Below are 16,166 nucleotides of genomic sequence, written 5' to 3' on the forward strand. Positions count from 1 at the left end.
TATATATATAATATACTGTATCAGAAGCTGATACTGTAACTCATGTTTCTCTTTTGTTAAATAACCTAAAACTAATAAAAACATAAATCTCCTGAGATTCTGTTCTGGCTTTTAGTTTTCATGTAACCACAGGATTTTCAGTGGTCCGCTCATTGAAACATTTTTGTATTTCAAACCGTAAACTGGAAAGAAGAAATTATTCAGAGCAGAGTGTTATACACTGTCTGGCCAAAAAAAAAAAAGGTTGCCACTAAAATAAAAAGGTCACACATTTGGATAAGTGTCCTAGACCTGACCAGCAGCAGCAATCCCCAGATCATAGCCCCGCCCCCACAGGCTTGTACAGTGGGCACTAGGCACGATGGGTGCACCCTCCAAGACAATGGGTCCCCAATATTCTTCCAGTTTTAATAATGCATTGGACAGTTCTTAATTTTAGTAGTTTCTGCAATCCCCTTAGATATTTTCTCTGCTTGATGCGTACCAGTGATTTGAGCCTTCTCAAACAGACTGACATCTTTTCCACGACTACAGGATGTGTCTTTCAACATGTTTAAGAAATGAGAAGCAACTCATTGCACCAGTTGGGTTAAATAACTTGTTGCCAGATGAAAGGTTAGAAATGTAGTAATGTAATGCCCATGTAGTAATAATCCAATAGGAGTCTCGTACCTGTTTGCTTAGTTAAATCCAGGTGGCAACCTTTTTTTTGTCCAGGCAGTGTATTTTGTTGAAGTCATTGAACCTTTAGGGATGAAAATATATACAAATATAACAAGTTTGCAGCTGAACTAAACTCATTTATTGAAACAGACTATTCTCTGCAGATTACATCTATAGTTACACACCTTCTACTCTTTTCATTATTTTTGTCTTGTTTTGTTTTTGTCTCTTCACAGCCATCAAGGAGAAATACAGTGACTGGACAGAGTTCCTCATTCAGGACTTGACGGGCTCCAGGACGGCACCGACTAACCTGCTGGAAGGGGTGAGCATGAAAACGCACTAAAAAACTCTCACAGTGGGATTGATATCTTTACATTTGACATAAATTTTTCTCCTGCAAAATCACAGTTCTGTGTGCCATGATAAAGGACAAAGAATTTTTAGTGAAGACAAGATTGGATTATAAAAGAATTACAGACATTTAAAGAGTCTGAAACTCTTAAAGGGATCCCCGATTAGTTGTTACATTAGACTTTATATGATAAACATATACTTTAACTGTAAAATAAAGACTGTAAAAATACTGTAGGATGTTCAGTTTTTATACATTTTAAACTAAAAGTTTAAAAATATATTACATGGACGGGGCCATTTTATTTACATGCAAAGCATTCTGGGAAATTGATGACATCTACTAGGTCATCAGCACAAGGCTGCTAGCGAGCTATTTCCACCCTGAAGGTTAATCTTGGACAATATCTGATGATCGACTCTTTTAAGTGAAACCAGAGAGCGTTGACAGAGAGGAGAAGGTAGAAATGACTCAGCCTGTAACTGAAAATATGGATGGAGGACAACAGAGCTGCTTCATGGAAGAAGAATCTCAGCTTAGCCTGTTAGCTTTAGTGTTAACCCCGATGCTATCACCATACAAATGTGTTAGCTCAGCGCTACACATTCTCGTCTCAACACTGAGGTCCTCCATCCTCATGACAGAGAGGGGAACACAAAAATGACTCAGCTGCAACTGAAAATATGGATGGAGGACCTCAGTTTAGCTTGTTTGTCGCACTAGCGCCGAGCTAATACATATAAGGCAATATAGCATGAGGGCTAACGTGAAGGCTAACAGGCTAAGCTGAGGTTCTTCTTCCATGAAGCTGCTCTGTTTTCCTCCATCCATATTTTCAGTTMCAGGCTGAGTCATTTCTACCTTCTCCTCTCTGTCAACGCTCTCTGGTTTCATTTAAAAGAGTCGATCATCAGATATTGTCCAAGATTAACCTTCAGGGTGGATATAGCTCGCTAGCAGCCTCGCACTGAGGACCTATCCACGTCATCATTTACCCAGAATGCTTTGTGTGGAAATAAAATGGCTCCTTCCGTGTTGAAATATATTTTAAAAAATTTACAAAACTGAACAGCCTACAGTATTTTTTACAGTCTTTATTTTACAGTTAAAATAAATATTTATCAAATAAAGTTTAATGTTACGACTAATCGTGGATACCTTTTAAAAATTAAAACAGCATCTAAGACAAACCTCTTTTTGTTTGACTCCTAAAACTGTTTTGTGATTCATTAAGTGTTCAGTACTTTTAACACACTGATGATGGAATACCAGAAATATACTTAAAGAGACAGAAAGATGAGCGTTCCTATTGGCAGCTATCTTTTTCTGAATTCATCTCTCCTCAGCCTCTGCGAGGTAAAAACACAGTGGATCTGATTGTGGAGGGCTCCATCTTGGAGCTTCAAGACGTTTCAGACCCCTTCGTTTACTGGCCGGTCCGAGTCCTCCAGAACATTGGAGGGAGGCTTCGGCTTCGTTACGTCGGCCTCAGTAAAGACCACCAGACTCAGGACGTTTGGCTGTTCTACCTGGACGTCAGGCTCCGTCCCCTCGGCTGGGCCCTCGAAAACAGTCTCGCCTTAGAACCACCAAGAGGTGAAAATCAAATCTGTTGAATTTTATTATTTTACACAGTCTGGCAAGAAGAAACATTTCTAAAAAGTAATTACAATGTTTTTAGTTTTTATGTGATGTTTTAGCTCAGTTGTAGGTTTTTCCCTTTGGGTTTTCTGCCATTGTTTTAAAAATGTTCATGTTAGGTTCAGTGATTTTTAAACTGAGCTGAGTGTCCATGTGTTGGTCCTGTGATCAGCTGAGTGTGGCTGATCCAGGCAACATCTTCAACTGGTAAAAGCTGAAGAATGAATGAAAACAAATCATTCCTACGACTCGAATTCCATAAATTATTTTCCAGTTTCGTAAAATTTATCTGTTTCCTTTTTTAAATAACCTTTCTGACACACAAATCTTGAGAAACACAAACTGTAAAAGTCACATTCTTCTGTCAAGGGTTGAGCAAAATTGTAGGAAAATATAAAATCAGAATTGCAAAAACCAGAAATTGTCTCCTAATAGTTCGAACAGATTCTTTAAATGGATACAATTTTAAAACTGGTACTAGTAACATTTTATTTAATAACAATTTAAAAAATGTTTAAATTTAAAGGAATATTCTTCTTTTTTTGCTGACTGAAGCAACTCAGAACTCACCTTTTGCTGTTTTTTTTTTATTCCGATCACTTATGAATCATTCAGTTGTTCTTTTTTATCTGTTTGTCATTTTACAATAAGAGCCTACAAACCARACCGTAGTGTGTGTGACCTTTTTTAAGCCACTGTGCTGTCTTTGCTCAGAYCTCAGGTGTCTGAAGAGCCCCGCTGACTGGCAGCGAGCTCTGGAGGACACTCGACTCGAAGGGCAGAAGAATCCTCTGCCGCTCGAGGTTTTCAAGGTGAGTCTTTAGGAGTCTTAAAAACACTTTCTTCTGATTTCACATTTTTCCCCACGTTCAGTTCACCTGCTGTGCTTCGGTTTTCCTGAAGGTTTTAAAATAAAACACAGAAATTCCAGTAAAATGTACCAGACAAGAAATGAGTCGGAATAAAGCTAACATGATTGCTTTACTGGCTTGCTTGTGTTTTATTATGATTATAATCAATTCTTCATAATAATCATCTAATGTTTAACATCAACACATCAAGGAACTGATTCAGGCTCTTTTCCTAGATTTTCTCAGTTTTATTTTGATTTCAGTTTGCACTCTAAGGGAGGGATTTCAGCTCTCGCATGAGCTCCTCATGTACAAACAGAAAACTAGATAATGTRGTTTCACGCTCTGCACATTTTAAGGGAGGTGAATGAAAAGCAGGTTAAATAAGAGCGTTATAAGGAAGTGGAAAAAACCCCGATGGTAATAAGGACAGAGGAGAACACAAAAACATTACAAGGACACTGAAGAAATCCTCAACAAAGTTCAAGGAAAACAGGAGTGTTTTAGGAAATATGTGTGTGCCCTTCAGGAACAACCACGCTCAGTTTGTTCAATTTTATCCACGAAATAAAACAAGAAAAAAAAAAGAATCCTGACAGAGGAGTCATCAGTTTAACACGTGGCCACCCAGCAGGTTTTGCATGACCTAAATGTGTGTGAATCATTAAAAGTGGAGCACATTTGTCTAATATTCTCGACTTTACTGTGTCAGGACCACGTAGACCTGCCCAAGCACTYCTTTAAGACGGGCATGAAGCTGGAGATGGTTTCTCCGTGGGATCATCTCAAGATCTGCCCCGTTTCTGTCAGCAAGGTGAGTGCCGGCGAAGACGGTGATCTGCAGTAAACATAAAGAAGCTTCCTCCTCCTCCTCCCTTCAAAGTGCTTCAGCTGCCGTTTACACTGTGGTAAAAAGATTTTTGCATGTTTATTCAAGCGAGGTGACCTTGTTCCTGACATGTTTGGATTCCACAGAATGGAATCCAGCTGAAAAGGTCTCATGGAAGTCCTTCGGTATTTTAGCTCAAATTTGTCCCTTCAGAGCTTCCACAAGACACGTAACCATGATTTTTTCACTTTTACTTTGACGTTTATCCTAAACAAGTCAACTGAAAACAAAAAAATCTGTTTAAAAAAATTAATAAAATCATGACTTGAGCTTATTTGTTGCTTTTTTTTAATCGTTTCATCCTTCCTGGCTTTGTTCGGTGACGAATTCTGTGTAAAAAATAAATTCCAGGGTGAAGCCAAACCCGTGTTTCAGATTAGCCTGAAGCTGTTCACCATCTTCRCTAACCAAGACCGATGCATCTCTGTCTCCTTAGCAACACATTTCAGAAGCAGATCAGCGTTTTTATGGCTGTGAAACTTGAACTGTTGCAACGTCAAGATGTTCAGCGGTGGCTCTGCGGCCATTTGAATTTTTAGATTTCTTGTCATCTGATACACTTAGAGTTTTTAGGAGGGGTTGTTATTGCAAACTAGAAACAAAAATCTCATTTTCTGGACAAGCAATCAATAAAATAAAACTAAAATGTTTTAGATGTATTTAGCTTGAGGAACTGGTTTAAATTCAATTYTTTGTGTCGTAATTCTTCGGTTTTAGATTACAAAAATAAAACAAACATTGATTTATGACAACGTAAAAACACAACATCCTGGCTGAATATAAATTTGTTTATTTAGTTGATTGTTAAATACTTAGTCGAGTGCTGATTATCCATTATCAATACCAGGCAAAGGAATTAGATCTACTCATAATTTATTAAAAATATGTATAATAAACTTTCTTATTTTGAAAATATATTATTTTAGATGAAAATATGTTTTACATGTAACAAATTGTAGTTTATTAATTTACTATTAAGTTATTGATATATTGATTAAAACACACAAAATAGCTTCAGTGTTTTATAATGCTGCTCCATGTGTTCAACTTATTGTCTCCAATCAAACTAAACTGTCTTTTAACAATTAAAAAAAAAAACTAAAGTATAAACAAAACTTTATTCTTTTTGTTTCCGTTTCAGGTCTACAACGACAGCTACTTCCAGGTGACGCTGGACGACCTCTCTGCTGATGCCAAGCCTCGGTCCGTGGTGTGTCACGTCAACTCGCCCTGCATCCTGCCGGTCCAGTGGTGTCTGAAGAACATGGTGGTTCTGGAGAAGCCTCGGGGCTACGAGGGTCAGGACTTCGACTGGGCCGATTACCTGAAGCAGAGCGGGACTGAAGCGGCTCCTGATGCCTGCTTTCCTGACGTAGGAAGCTCATAATGATACAATGATCACATCTCTGCTTGTTTCTCTTCTTACTTACTTACTTACGTCTAGTTTGTAACATGTTTTATGCCTCAAACTATAGACACATTATTTCCTGAATTTATCATCATGTAAGCCTTTAAAATTTATGTTGCAGCAGGAGGAAGGTGCAGTTTGGGTTGTAATCTGAGCTTGAGTCGGGTTGGATCTACCCCGGCTGTAAAACTAACCCTCTCTGTTACTTGTGTGTGTGTTTCTCTGCAGACATGGCAGAACAGAAGCTTTGCCAAAGACATGTGGTTGGAGGCGGTGAACCCTCAGCGACCGGCGGAGGTGTGTGTGGCTCAGATTACACAGGTTAGGGGACGCCTGCTGTGGCTCCGACTGGAAGGTACACACATCTGATTGCGTGTTTGTGTGTGTGAGAATGAAATATCAGCTGACTCCTAAATGGACTGACAGCTCCCTCCCCCTCCTTTGCCTCTRCTGTCTACCTGTCTCCAGGTGTGGCGAAGCCCCTGTCAGAGTGTATCGTGGACGTTGAATCCATGGACATCTTTCCTGTTGGCTGGTGTGAGGCCAACAGTTACCCTTTAACCTCTCCACTCAAACCTGTCTGTATGTACAAATAACACAAACATTCTCAGGAAATGTCTCCTGCATGACTGAATGAGAAACTCTGGAGAGATTAAAAATGTGCTTTTTATCTTGTGGACCATTTTTGTTTTGTCTGCAGGCCAGAAGCAGAAGAAGATAGCAGTCGTTCAACCAGAAAAACAGTAAGAAACACAAACTCAAAGCTGGGATATTTTTAGTTTTATGGAAAGTCTTCTGTTCTAATAAACAAGAATTTCTAATTAAATTCTAGTTGTGTTTCCATCAACATTTTTATGCATATTTTTGAAGTATTGCAGTTGACATTGTTGATGGAAACAGCAAAATTTGAAAAAAAGGAGATTTTACACTTGCTTGAGGTGGTTTGTGGATTTTATGAAAAAAAAAAAAAGCTATTGTGCAAAAGTGGAGATGGAAACACATTTATCTAAGTTCTGATGTAGTGAACATGATTGATCAGCTGTTTCCACTTCCTGGATTTAAGAAAGAATTTAAAAAACAACTGTGGTCCAAATTATTGTAATAATTAGTGTGAATCATGTCCCACATTCAATTTGTTTATTACAATAATTTTATTGTAGATCAACTTGAAAYATATAAAAACTATAATAGGCTTATTTGAAAATACAACTAAGGAAACAAAGTTTCAGAATTCATCACAAAGTACTGTGTCTTATTTCTATTATAATAAACTCCTACAAAGAATCAAAAGTGAGTTTTTATGAGAAGTTTACACCAGATTTTTCATTAAAAAACATGCTGAATGTGTTTTTTTTACTGAAATATGTAAAAAAAAAAATGCCTATTTTTTCCCTCAACTTCATGATTTTGATGTGAATATAGACTTCTTTCCACATCTTCAAACAAAGTTGCACAGCTTCATAAGAAAAAGGAACTGGTTAATGGGTTGTTTAACTGGCCAGCAGTATTCAGCAATTTCTAAAATTTTTGAATATTATTTGTGTGATGTTCCTGCTTTTGTTATCCAAGAGCTTGATTAAATTATTCGTTATTATAGGGGTCACAGAATAAACAAAAATTCCCAATGTTTTGTCACTGCTTTTGTTTAAAAAATATTTTACATTGTTATTTTTTTACATAAAAATGTTTAGTGCAGTCAAAACCTTAAGTTTGATGGGAATGATTGTAATTAAAAAACATAATAGCATGTTGGTCAGCTAAGGTGTGCGTGATCTTTTAGCTAAAAGACACTCTTGCTGACTCATTTGTTTAATAAACTCTAGTTTACCAGCCGTAAAAGGAAGTAAATCCAGATGATCATTTAAAATAATTACCAATAATTACCAGCTGCAAGATTATAAAAGTGAAACCAAACGGTTGCTCAGGCATCAAGACGGTATGTCAGTAAAAGTCTGACTGAACTTTTTAGGAGAAAATATTTTCAAAGTGCAGTCTGGATGGTCTCTTGTCATTAAACACTAATAAAAACTGCTTCCTTGTTTTTGAAGTAAGCGTTAAATAGAAATCGACAGATTAAATGTGGCTGCGCATGGATTGTGTAAATTGACTCAAGCACAGCTGGAATCTTTCATTTCTGTCCTGGAATGTAGTTTTATTCCTCTATTCTTTTGTTTTCTGGCCTTTTTACCKGTGAGCCAAAAAACAAAATCCCCCTCGGGGGCTTTTCTCCTCTCCCTCCCTTCCCGCTCTGTCACTCAGGGCTCTTAATTGAAACAGTGGCTTTTCAGAGCAGAAATTGCCTTCCCGAGGCGCTGATTGATTTTCTTGACAAACTACACGTTGTGCTGGCGAGCGCTGCACCGGGAGCACGACAAGGGTGGGGGCTCGGTTAGGGAGCAGGAGAAATATGAGGTCTTCAGCGCCCCTTTGTCAGCTTTTTCATCTAACCACTAATTTCTTTCTAACCCACCTGCTTCTAAATCTGACTTAAACTGCGGTCGCTGCTGAGCGGACCGATCGACCGCCTGAGCCGACGTTTAGTTTCTCTATTGTTTCCCGTTTGATTAGATCAGTGAGATCATTTTATTGATTATTCTAACCGGACTGATGGCGTTTTTCCTGCAGGTCGACTCCRTCCCAGCCGACTGAGACGACTCCTGTGAACCACTGCCAGCCGGTCGCCATGGATCCAGGTAATCAAAAGCCCAGTAATTAATGTTAATGAGCTGCTGTAGAAGGAAAACCCCACTCTTCAAATACTCCTTCCCTCACAGAGATCATGAGTTTCTGATAATCAGTAGTTAGTCTGTGTTTTCAGTTCCTCATCTGTACATAAACCCTAATCTAATTTAGACCTTTAATATGATCTGGGATTATCCTTACCAAAAATAACATTTGTTTGTTGTATGTTTAGTCTTTCTTTGGTCTCTGTTTTCTGAACTCGTACTTTTATAAGTACTTTGTGCTGACAGGTTTTCGGCAAAGTTTTGTGCAGAACTTGATAAACTGGAAAGCCATGGTAGTTTATTACTTACTGTAGCTTAATGAAAACATGTACAGGAGGAAGGAATTTCTAGTTTGTAGTAACAAATATTATTTTCAGTTCAGTTAATTAGTACAAATATTACAAATTACTYAAAAAGCATAGATTAGGTTTAGAGCTCATTAATTATTCATTAATACTTAAACTATTCGAAGTCTTGTCCTTGAAGTGGTGACTGTAGAGATAAATAAGCTGACAGCTCTTGTAAAAGATAGTTTCAGTGGTGCAGTGGGTAGGTGTTCACCCTGCAACCAGGTTGTCGCTGGTTCAAATCCCTGCCCAAGCTCATACTGTTATGTTCCTGAGCACCTAACCCAGCATCCCCGTGTATTAATCTGTGGTGGTCTGGAGGGTCCGTAGGTGCAGAATGGCAGCCATACGTCCACCACAGAGTGTGACTGAGGAGTGAATGTATGATGCAGGAAACTAAAGCATCTTTGAGCGTTTAGAAAAGCTCTGTGTAAAACTAATGCATTTGTTTTAACTTTATATATTTGGAGTTAATCTGTTCAATACAGCAGAAAATTTTCCCAATTATTTTGGAAGAAACTCAAGTGAAATGCACTGTTAAAAACTTACTTCCAGTATTTTAGTGTTTTTGTAAACACATACTCCAGTACTTTAAGTATTAATTTGATAGAACTATTTTTACTTTTATTGGAGCAATTTTTGACCAGTAGGATCAGTGCTTTGACTCAAGTAAGGAAACTGAGTACTTTGTCCACCACAGGTACCATCACAGCTGTAAGTTTCTCATTTGTATTAATAAGAACTGGTTTGATTTGCAAAACTTAGTAAGAGTGACAAATATCCAATTGACTGTACTGGAAAAAGTGGACCGATAATGATAAGTCATCTTTTTGGTGATTTTTGGGGTAATTCACAGGGTTTCTTCTGATAAAATGATTATATATACAGCAACTGAGCAATAATTTATAAAAATCTAAAATACTTCGCAGCTTCTGCAAAATGCATTTAATAAGTTCAAGGCAGTTTTTTACATTTTCATTGGTTTTAACTTTTTATTTTTCTCTTAGATCAAACTGGCACCAGTTCTGCTTGTTTTTTACCCTGCAGGAAGTCAAGAAGTGACCGTGGGAGAAATTAAATTTAATTAGTTACAGCCAATAATAAGCTTTACAAGATACATCTTAGCAGTTTATTAGAAATTATTTCATTCTTTGCAGTTTTCCTTTCATTTGAACTTCCAGATGCGCCTAAAAGTGKTTAAAATAACTGAGCTGAACTCTTGTTCCCTAACGCTGACTCTGCTGAGTTATATTTCTACTTGAGATAAAACGTAAGGAACACGTGACTTATTTTTAAACATTAGAGAAATGGAGACTAAAGTTGTATTTCAGCATCTAACCTAACCTTGACTGGTGAGCAGAGAAAGATTAGACTCAACCAAAGTCCCACTTCCTCCTCCGGCTCACTGTGAGCGCGGTGTTTAGTTTCAGTCTGCAGACGACATGCGTGTTCCACACAGAGAGCCGAGCCGGGCTCTGTGTTGTTTCCAGGAGACCCTTGTCCTCTTTTTTCCACACTCCTCATCACCCACTCCTTCATGAATATTCATCTCGTCTTCTAATTACTATTCACCCCTGGCAGTGAAGTTCCAGGTGCCAGTGGCAGTCGGGGGGGCTGCGGGAAGAGGGCGGMGGGCAGCGGCGCTCAGTCGACCCTCCTGCGAGACGGGAGGAGAGGTGGGGACGAGACCCCCTTATGTTCCAGATTGATTTATCGATCAAACAACGATCCATGCTTTGATCCTGGGTTTGACACGGATGGACTGAAARCCCGAAGCCTCGCATGGACACTAAATAATTTGCTGAAACTAGAGCAGTCTTCTCCTGCTGGTTCGTTCTGAACTCCTCTTACTGATTTCGAGTGGGCTGRAAAAGAGTGGCAGTTTAGCTTAATTGGTGGGTTATTTCCACAAACTGCTAACAGGAAAGCTGATTAAACCACAGCTGAGTCGTTTCTGATCAAACTTTACACTCAAGAAGTGGAGTTGCATTAATCAAGCAGCAGTTATGCAGAAAATACACAATCAACTCTGTTGGAGGATGTATTTTTATTTTATTAGAGAAAAAGAAATAAATAATACAAGCGACGGCTGTTTTTGTTGTTTTATTGTTTTTGTGTTTTTCAAATGTTTGGAAAAATTGAAATATTTGAGTGTTGTGAGAGAAAACCAAATGGWCTGCTTTTGTAATGTTTTTTACACACTAGTGCATCTTAATAATCTTACAGTTAAACATGAACTTGTAGTTCTTAGAAAGTTGTAGCACCTGTTTGGTTGACAGGAAACCACCGTCACCCCTCGTCTCCCAACACGAGCTGTGAGTTCAGATAAAACTCATCAACATGTGTGCTCACATGTGCGATGGGTAAAATGCAGAGACTTAATTTCCCCACCAGGGGATCAATATAGTGTATTAAAAAAAGACTCCTCAAGTTTATTAAGCATGTTTGTTTATAATTCTTTTGAGAAATGCAAATTTTCTWTGACCTTCCTCCAAATTGGATTGAAAAAAACTTTTTTATTAAGGCCAGGTAATATACTGAACAAARTAAATGAGTAAACTACAAGATAATAAAAGGAGAAAGAGGCTCATATTCATAAATCACCACAGGATATTTCCTAAAACAAAAGAGTAACATTATACAATCTAAAAAAATTCGATGCTGTGTCTCATGTTAGTTTATTTTTCAACTTTTCTAGTTTGAGTTGAGCCTAAATTTTTGGATCAGGAAGGTCGTTAAAGAAATCCGTGACGCATCAAAAAAAAACTGAGCAAAAAGTCTTTAAAATAGTAACATGTACTACAAAAGATTCAAGAAAGAGAGTCCAAAACCAGTTTTCTTAAGTAAACAACATTTTCATCTGTTTTATGCCAAATCTAATTCTGCAGAAACATTCCTCTAAGGTTTTTAGTTATCTTAAATATTTTTTAAAGTTGATGTGAACAGGTTTTTCTGTATGAGGGATTAACATGAGGAATTCTCTTCCTGCAGGTTTGAAATTTTTGACTTGAACCAACCACTTYAGATTAAGACAGATGTAGTTTCTTGAAGTCGACCAGTTTTAAAGTCCTGAACAACTGACACACTTTTGATGTTTTGATTTTTTTTTTCTATGCATCGTCTTAATAAGTGTAACATTTTCAGTGTTTCCCCTAGGGAGTTGGTCTTCTGGAGGGGCGTGGGTGTTACGGCAAAGACTTACTCACATAACTCTGCGTGTCTCAGCACTGATGACGCAGAACGTGAACCACATTTTAGTTTGTTTTTTTTTTCCCAAGTTTGGCATTTCAGAAGAGAGGGGAATGTGGAGGAGCCGCTGCAGAAATAGCTCTTAGATGTGATCTGGTGTTATTTAAATTAAAAAGACAAAAAATCCCCCCCCCCCCCGGGTTAATGATAGGGGAAACACTGGTTTTATTCTGTTTTCATCAGTATTTTGAACTTTTTTCGTAGCTGAAGGTCCATCTGATGACAAGCATCGTAAATGAGCCTAAGTTATAAATGTTCTCTTTTGTCTAAATAAACTGTGATTTATTGAATTGGATGAAATCTTTAGTTTTGTCTGAATCTAAAACACAAACCAGATAGATTTAGTCTTTTAAAATGAGTGTTTTTCTTGTTCTTTCTAAAACAATAATAATATACAGTATGTTAGTAGAAGCAGCGCACATGTATTAACCCCAAACTGAAGTTGTTGCCTTATTTTTCTTATCATTTTGTAACATTTTTGTACCCTTAAAAACCTGTGATTGACCCTGTTTAATTGTTTATTTAACCCAGGCCTGGCTAACGGAAGATACTGCTGCTCCAAGATTTTTGTCAACCACCGCTGCTTCTCAGGGCCCTACCTCAACAAAGGACGGATCGCAGAGCTGCCGCAGGCTGTTGGACCCGGCAAATGCACGCTGGTCCTCAAAGAGGTGGGCTGAGCGAGGGTGGGAGGGGGGGCGACACAGCAGAGCGGGTTTAATCAAAGAGTTACACACTTTCCACAGAGATGGGAAGAGGGAGGAGGTGAGCGATGGAGGGCGAGACAGAGATGTCTTGTTAACCACCTGCCGTTTCTCAGCAGTGCCTTCGTTTTAATGTGAGCAGCTGTCAGTCAAACGTGTTTACACATACACACCTTCAGTGCTGCTCAGCAAAACAGATGCTTAATTTCTCCAGAGACTGTTTCTCTGTATGTGCACGCACACACACAAACGCACACTTTGTGTTGCAGTTTGTCCACACTTTCAGGTTTGGTTTGGCTCCTCCTCCACCCTGGATTCTTCTAACTTAAAACGTGAGTCTTTATTAATATTTGTTTTGGTTTTTTTTGTTCTGCGTCTGCCTGCAGCTGTTGAGCATGCTGATCAATGCTGCCTACAAGCCCGGGCGAGTCCTGAAGGAGCTGCAGGAGCTGGAGGATCAGAGCTGGGACTGCCAGGAGGAGACCCTCAAAGCCAAGTTAGGGAACACACATTTTTCTCCTCCCGTCGCACGCTCCGCTCCCGTTCACGTTTTAATGTTCAAATCACAAGCTGCCACTCCAGGATTTCACGCTTAAATCGTAATAAATCATCCGGCAGCACATCTTTCCCAGCAGCAGGCCTCACGAGTCCCTCCTCGCCGCAGTTTTCCACCCTTTTTTTTTTTTAGAAGTCGCTGCAGCAGTTTGTGTAAAGTCTGCATTTTCATTCACTGCTGGCTGCGCACAGTTAAATTATTCCACAGCTCCGAGCTGCACGCTGGATGTTTTCTCATCAGAAACTGGCCTCTTTTTTTTTTTTTTTTTTTCCTGTGTAAAAGGAGAAAAAGAAGCAGACAGTCAGAAGTGAGTCACCTGCAGTGGCCCGCGGAGCACACTGATCACATTCATGCAGGGGTGTTTTCACAACGACCCGAACGAGTTACTTTTAATTTTCTGGGGCATCTGCTGCCCAGAGAGCCAATTTACTTCTGACTGTGACGCGTTAAAGGATGAAAAACACTCAGTTCAATTCATCAACCTTGCAATGGTCAATAAAACATATATTTATAGTTCTGCAGGTTTCTGAACATGTCAGTGTAAAGCTTGTACTGATTAGTCATATTATCATTGGAAACAACAGATTTAATATAACTAAAAGGTTGTTGGAGCATGTTTCAGTGTTTAAAGGTGGGGAAAACAACAATTATACAGAATAACTTCAGCATGTTTGCAGCTATTTCTGTGCTCACTGTTGAGTCGGTTCACAAGCAGGAACTTGAGGGTTTGTGTTTTTTTAAACACTTCCTTTATGCAAACCTTTTAAAAACAAATCACTGGTTTGACTTACAGTAACTTGTTTTTACTGCTGAAGACGTTCAAGTTAGGTCTTCTATAAAGAACTTCAGTTTTGGTGGTTGTTTTGTTGCGTAATATTCCTTCACTATTTAGTTCTTTATGTTTTCACATTTGCAGCCCTACTTGTGCAGTAGTGGAAACACCAAGGCCAAGATTTTCTGCTGACTACTTGATCGTTTTCTACAATATCTTAATTTTCTCAAAGATTATTTGAGATTCAAGCATCGACACTGAGGTTATACTGATAAGTGAACATTTCWTCAGACACTGATGAGGCTTTTCTTCTTTAACAGCCAGAAGGGTTCACTTTACTGGGACAGAAAAATGACAGGGAAAATCGTGGTGCCTTTTCTTTAAAAGTGTCAAAAAAGAAATCCTTTAAAAACACAGAGCCTGTTGTGTAGAAGTATTCAAGTTGAGTGGCATGACATCTTTCTTCCAGTGTAAAATAGTTCCACTAAGTAAAGTAAAACACAAKTTGTTCCAACTATGAAAAAACTTACTGAGGAAACACAAATAATGAATCAAAAAATTGGCAAAAGTTTTTATGATTCAAGACTGAACGTTAGTGTTAATTTACACATGTAAAAAAATGTGTGAAAATGTGTTTCAGATCATAAAAACTGATCAGTTCACCTGGTTTAATGGTTAAGTTTGAACAGCACGTTACTCTAAACCACCTCAACTATTCACAGAAATTAAAAGATGGCTTCTTGTTGCTTTTACTTAACTTAAGAATCAGCAAAAAACCTAAAATATTTCATTTACTGACCTATATATAAATGAAAGGAAGTACATTTAAACTACACAAAAACAGCAATTATGTGTTTTCCTGTCCATGTTTGTCTCCTCTCTATCAGGAAGTTCTAAARGTTATAAAAATTCACACAAATGTAAGCCATAAAATAACCCAAAAGCTTTAGTTGCAGCTTTTATTTTTGTATTTTTGCATATATTTTGTCTTTTTAGACATCCTAAAATAAATTTTAAAAAAGTTTACCCGGAAATTTTTTATTATTAACTAGCTCGTCTTTCAGTCTGTGTGTATTATTGAAATTAAAATAGTCTCACCATTTCAGTTTTTTCAAAATAAAAGTGTAACTTTTCCTCGTCTACAGATACAAAGGGAAAACCTATCGCTCCACCATCAGGATCGTACGTCTCGCAGATCAGATCCCAGATTTCTGCAGGAAGGTGTGCGTGAAGCTGCAGTGCTGCCCGAACCTCTTCAGCCCCGCCCTCGTTGCGGACAAGTGCCCGGAGAACTGCTCCGTCCAGACGAAAACCAAATACAGTGAGTGAGCGTAATTATCCTGCGCCACAGCTATGAAGAAGGCCCAGAGCTGCAGCGCGCTGTGTAATTACCTCTGAGTGGCTGAGTTTACGTGCATTGTTTTTAACACCGGCTGGGCGTCCGCAGCTTATTACTACGGGAAGAAAAGGAAGCTGTCCAAACCGACGGGCGGGGAGGAGGYGGGGGAGGGCGACCTGGCCAAGCCGACGCGCCGCAGGAAGAAGAGGAAGGCCATCTTTGTGCAGAAGAAAAGACGCTCGTCAGCTGTGGACTACGCTCCTGCAAGCTCCCCACAGGTGAGCTAACGCACCACTGATGACAGGTGTGTAGCGGAGTGTGAGCAATCTCAACCCACAAATAATAAAGATGGAAAATCTTTAAACATTTTCAGTTCAGTCTTGACAGCTTGAGTTTCATGCTGAAAACGTAGATAAAAGCTGCAGACCAGATGGATTTATCTAAAAATAGCACCTCCACCACTTTCTGCTCGGCTGCAGTGAGTTTACTGCTCACACACATTTTGCTCCGTGCAAATTTTACTATAGGAAAGATTTATTTTTCTACCACAAATCTCTGGTCAGATTTCTTTTCTTATTTTTAGACTGAGGCAACCAAAATCAGTTCAATCAGTTATTTATTTATACAAATGAAATATATTTTTGATATATTTTATTATGTATAACC

General features: G+C 38.6%; 1 protein-coding gene across 3 annotated transcripts in view; it reads left to right on the plus strand.

Annotated features, from left to right (window-relative positions):
- sfmbt2 (Scm like with four mbt domains 2) overlaps positions 1-16,166 on the plus strand; it is a gene marked incomplete in the record, with an annotated part of 54,418 nt that overhangs the window by 35,544 nt on the left and 2,708 nt on the right. For all 3 annotated transcript variants that reach the window (XM_014018233.1, XM_014018230.1, XM_014018231.1), the window contains 13 exon segments: positions 900-988; positions 2,365-2,614; positions 3,374-3,471; positions 4,223-4,324; positions 5,541-5,771; positions 6,036-6,162; positions 6,276-6,389; positions 6,508-6,550; positions 8,433-8,500; positions 12,661-12,800; positions 13,220-13,329; positions 15,307-15,482; positions 15,609-15,778. In XM_014018233.1, coding sequence (XP_013873687.1) covers positions 900-988; positions 2,365-2,614; positions 3,374-3,471; positions 4,223-4,324; positions 5,541-5,771; positions 6,036-6,162; positions 6,276-6,389; positions 6,508-6,550; positions 8,433-8,500; positions 12,661-12,800; positions 13,220-13,329; positions 15,307-15,482; positions 15,609-15,778 — 1,718 coding nt within the window.

This window comes from Austrofundulus limnaeus, unplaced genomic scaffold (assembly GCF_001266775.1).
Source record: "Austrofundulus limnaeus strain Quisiro unplaced genomic scaffold, Austrofundulus_limnaeus-1.0 Scaffold187, whole genome shotgun sequence".
Classification (NCBI taxonomy): domain Eukaryota; kingdom Metazoa; phylum Chordata; class Actinopteri; order Cyprinodontiformes; family Rivulidae; genus Austrofundulus; species Austrofundulus limnaeus.